Raw genomic sequence first — 4,550 nt, 5'->3', positions numbered from 1 at the left:
GGGCCCTCAGTCCCCTGACCCTCCTCCTTCTCCCACCTGCGGCCATCTTTCAGGCCACAGGCCCTCCAGCTCCCAGAACTGCCATCTTTGGTCACACGCATCACAGTGGCCTCCTGATGTCACAATCCACCTTGCTGCCACGTGGGCTCTGTAAATACAGGCACCCTGGCAGCTGGCCCACAGTTTGCTGAGCTCCGAGGCCCTCAGGTTCCAAGATGCCTGGAAACAAGAGGTCCAAGAGCACAGTGTGTGGCTGCCCATCTCTGCACCAGGACAGAGAAGACACGTGGCTCCAGGAACTTCACGGGAAGAGGAGGAAGCTTCAGACGGAGGGCACCATCAGCCACATGTACCATGTGGCTGATGGTGTGGAGCCCATGGAGGTGGATCCACCCCAAAATCAGGAAGAACCGATGGAGGTGGATCCACTCCAAGGTCAGGAAGAACCAATGGAGGTGGATCCACGTCCAGCACGGCTCCCCTGGCACCACCACACTGTGCCAGGCCTCCCCTCCACGATGCCATGGCAGCAACCACATCGCAGGAGCTCCCAGTGTTGCAGGAGCACCCAGCCCAGCCGCCGCACCTGCTCTTAACTGGGAGGCCCAGCCTCTACACCTGGCCCTCCTGCAGGCTCACCCCTTCCGTCTCCTGGCATCAACAGTAACTATGCTGATAGCCACACGTGCTGTGAGCTCTTCTTTCCCATCCCCCATCTCCTCCCCATGTTTAAAAAAAAAACAACAAAAGAAACACCAATAAAATAGGAAAATAACAGTAAAAATGCTTTCCTCCTCTCTTGTTTGGTACTTTGGTGACTGCATCTTTGCTCTGCATCTGTTAAAAGATCATCTAGTCTAAATCAGGATGGACAGGGCTTTGAGCAACCTAATGTAGTGGAAGGTGCCCCTGCCAGTGGCGGGGGGGTTAGACTAGATGATCTTTAAACATCCCCTCGAATCCAAACCATTGTATGATTCTGTAAACTGTAAATGTTTTAGATTTTATGATTTATTTCCATGCTGTATAAGAGAATTTTAAAAAGTGGGTAATATTTTTCATTTCCTAATAATCTTTTAATTAAGATTTTAATGTGCTAGTTTTGATGGCTATTAGGATATAAACTAATCACAAACGAGCAAGTCCCATAACGGACCTCCACCTCGATCCTGCTTAGCTACATAAGACACTCATATCTAGGAATACTAACCTTTCCATATACATGTACACTCACACGTACAGATGACATTTATTAAGCCCAAACAGTAAATTGATTTCATGCCTTTGAAGAAAACTTTCAAATACAAAGCCCATAAATATATGATGTGTTGCCTTTCTGGCTCAGTAAATAGCCTGAAAAAGTTCTCTTGGGAGGTGTGAATTTGCAATGTCCCCCCCTTTATTTCATGGACTGACATTTCTCCAACAGGAGATTAAGCCAGTGGAAAAAAAAATACAGGGAGGGGGAGAAAAAGGGTCAAGCTGTTATTGAAATTTATGGTGGTTAATTTTAAAAAGAAATAATTTGCCCACATGAGCCATGGAGCTACTGCACACACACAGCATGGCAGGACTATGTGCAGTGGATTCAACAACATGGGATCCTTCGAAAAAAAAAATTGGCTGTGTAGCAACCTTGCTGAAGATGAGACTTCTCTTGCTTTCTTTTTTTTTTCCCTCCACACACAACAAACGTGGCCCAGCAGAAGCATTCTCAAGCACAAACATGCACAGAAGTACTTAATGCTTTGTTTTGTTATTCCCAACTCCCATAAATTTATGCTCATGTAATTACTGCTCTCTGGTTGCCTACTGATAGCAAGTTAAAAATATCACACACGCCCCAAATTAGAACTATTTTCTATTTTTTGTTAAATCCCTGCAGTTGACATAGAACAAAATGTTGTGATGAGCCACATGAGATCTGTCTTGCCTGCACTGGTCAGGACAGGAGAGTGCAACACCACCAGCAAAAAAACCCAAAAGACCAAAAAGCATGGCATGCACAGACCAAGACAAATTTGACTGTGTTATGTAACCACTGATCCTGTATTCCCTTTGCTTGCTTCATCTGTTGCTTGGTGTAAGAATGGATTTGTGCCAGGACCTGTTCTATCAGAGTTTGCATTTAGATAAAATATAAAATATTTCTGCTCAATAGAAATTCCTAATTTACACTCCAAGGTGCCCCTAACTAAGATTAAATGTAAAATATTTATGTTATTTAGATAAAATGTAGATAAAATATAAAACAGTTCTGTTCTATCCAAATACCTAACTTATACTCCAAGGTGTCTCTCACTTACAAGGAATTACTTATTGTTGATGTAGAACTTATTTTGATAGCCGAAAAATGGATGTCATCCCATGAATAACCCTGTGACTCACATGAAATTAATCTAGTATTAAATAAACAACAACTACAACAAATTTTCACCTTATATTCGGTTGTAAAATCTTTGTCACAGGAGCCATCTCTTTATTACATAGAAATACCATATTTGCCATTAGGACTTCTGAATAGCTATTTTTAAAAGGTTTGTGGGACTGGAATTGTTTGGAAATCACAAAAGGTCAACCCCCTCCCAAGGAAAACTAATAAGACTGAGTTTCCTGGTGCCTGTTTGAGATGGGAAGGTCAGGAGATGCACACAGTTTCCCCTTCACTTCTGATAAGTTTCTTTGAGCTGATAACATAGCATGAAAACGCACCCCCAAGTGATAACTTATTTTGAATGTCTGCATCAATGACAGAGAAATACCTCATCTGTGAGACCAGGTGAAGCTTAGCTGCTAACCAGTGAAGACAGATGCTGCATTAAAAAAAAATAATGAATGCAAAGCTGCATCCATCCTAGTATCATCTCCCCTTTTTGGAGCAGCAGAGACAGTACCCAAACAAGCCACTACCCATTGCACTGCCTGGCTCATCACTTAAATAAAGGCCAGGATAAGCAGACAGAAAGTTTGGCTAAGGACCAAGAAGCAGATTTTTATTTTTTTTAGGTATTTAAATGCCAAGACATAATCAAGTTCCCAGAAGGATTTTCAAAAGCAATTAGGAACCTAAGTTCTGAGAGTCCATTGGTCCTTCTGAAAATCCCATATGGTATCAAATTAACTGCATCCTTTGACATCTAAATACCTCTGTATCCCTGTGCTGCTTCCGCTAGGGACTGTCCACCTTGATTTCAGCAGGTCAAAGCCTTCATTGTGAAAAGCTGTGAAATTTCTTCCCATTCTGTAGTTCATGTAGCTCCCCCCAAAATGGGAAAGCTTATCCTTCTCTTCTTGCCTAATGAAAATGTTACTGCCTATGAACAATGTTAATTGAAATTATAAGAACAGCACTCAGTCCCCTGGCTGTGGCCACGCAGGTCTTTGCTGCCCAGAGAACAGTTTGCTTCGATCTGATTGAGGTTTACTTGCCACAGATTTCACTGCAATGCCTCTCTGATCTGATAGTGCAGATTTGCAGTTTCTTTTTTTCGGGTAGAAATCCCTCTTAGATCGGTAAATGACGCAAAGGCTGCAGCATCCATCCCAGTCCCATCGGATGGTGATGGGCCAAATGCTGCCCTCTCTCTATTTACATGTCTCGACTGATATAAATCAGGTTGCCTCTGTGGGGTCTCGGGTTGCCTGTGTGGGATCTCAGGACTGTTGTTCATATACATTTCATCCTCAGAAACATGATACCAATCTATTGCACAAAGACTGCAAAATAATTGCACAGATTTTTTTTACATTATAGAATAAAATGTTCCCTTGATGTGATAAATACTGAACATGACTTTTGCTCAGGCTGTAAATAGCACATTACTTAATCATCTACTATTTAAGTACCTGTTTGTTTTGTTACGAAGTGAAACTTTTGAGCAAGATCATATTACATGTCAAGCAGCTTCCTGCATCCTTAAATATTAATCCTCAAGTAAAAACAGATTGAAGGTAGTCCCAGGGTCACTTTAATAAGCCTGAGCTGCTGCGTCCCACTCTCTAGTATCCCACATTACACGTTCCTCACCCTGTCTTTGTGCCAACACTAACATTTTTGCAGCCTCGGGATGACCTTGGCAGGAGGATGGGGATGGGGAGGTGAGCTGGGAGGGACTTGCTCCTGGGGGGCGCACAGGGGTCATTACCAGCCGTTGGGAGCAGGAACCGGGCTGGAAAACATGGGCAGCCCAGCAGAGACAGGATCTGCCAAGCACCTGCAGGTCTTAAGATGGTGGTGATGGAAAACGTTAAGGGGGCAGCTGCGAAATAAGAGAAGTCCCTTGGAAAGGAAAAACGGGCGGTGGTGAGGAGTCTAAGTAGAGCAGAAAGTGCGGAAGACCACGGGGGTCTGTCTATGCAAGAAACAGGGATGTGAAAGGAAAGGGCAGGAGCAGGAGAGCGGGAGGCAGGAAGCCAGGGGAAGGCAAGGGAGGGGAAGGGCTGGGGCTGGGGGGGTGCGGCACAGACAGGCGACCAGGCGTGCCAGAGGGCGACGCCGAGACGGGAGTGACCTGAGATAGGGCAAGGGGTATGGGGCGTGCTGCCCCTCG

The 4,550-nt window shown here is 44.5% G+C and overlaps 1 protein-coding gene across 1 annotated transcript in view; it reads left to right on the top strand.

Annotated features, from left to right (window-relative positions):
- Window positions 1–215: 215 nt before the first annotated feature.
- Window positions 216–4,550, top strand: part of TMEM86A (transmembrane protein 86A) — a 28,270-nt gene continuing 23,935 nt past the window's right edge. Inside the window, exon 1 of the mRNA XM_009892041.1 lies at window positions 216–455. Coding sequence (XP_009890343.1) covers window positions 216–455 — 240 coding nt within the window. The remainder of the gene's footprint in view (window positions 456–4,550) is intronic.

This window comes from Charadrius vociferus, unplaced genomic scaffold (assembly GCF_000708025.1).
Source record: "Charadrius vociferus isolate BGI_N301 unplaced genomic scaffold, ASM70802v2 scaffold179, whole genome shotgun sequence".
In the NCBI taxonomy this organism is placed as follows: domain Eukaryota; kingdom Metazoa; phylum Chordata; class Aves; order Charadriiformes; family Charadriidae; genus Charadrius; species Charadrius vociferus.
Note: the sequence above shows the minus strand (reverse complement) of the source record. Positions and strands in the feature narration are given on the sequence as shown.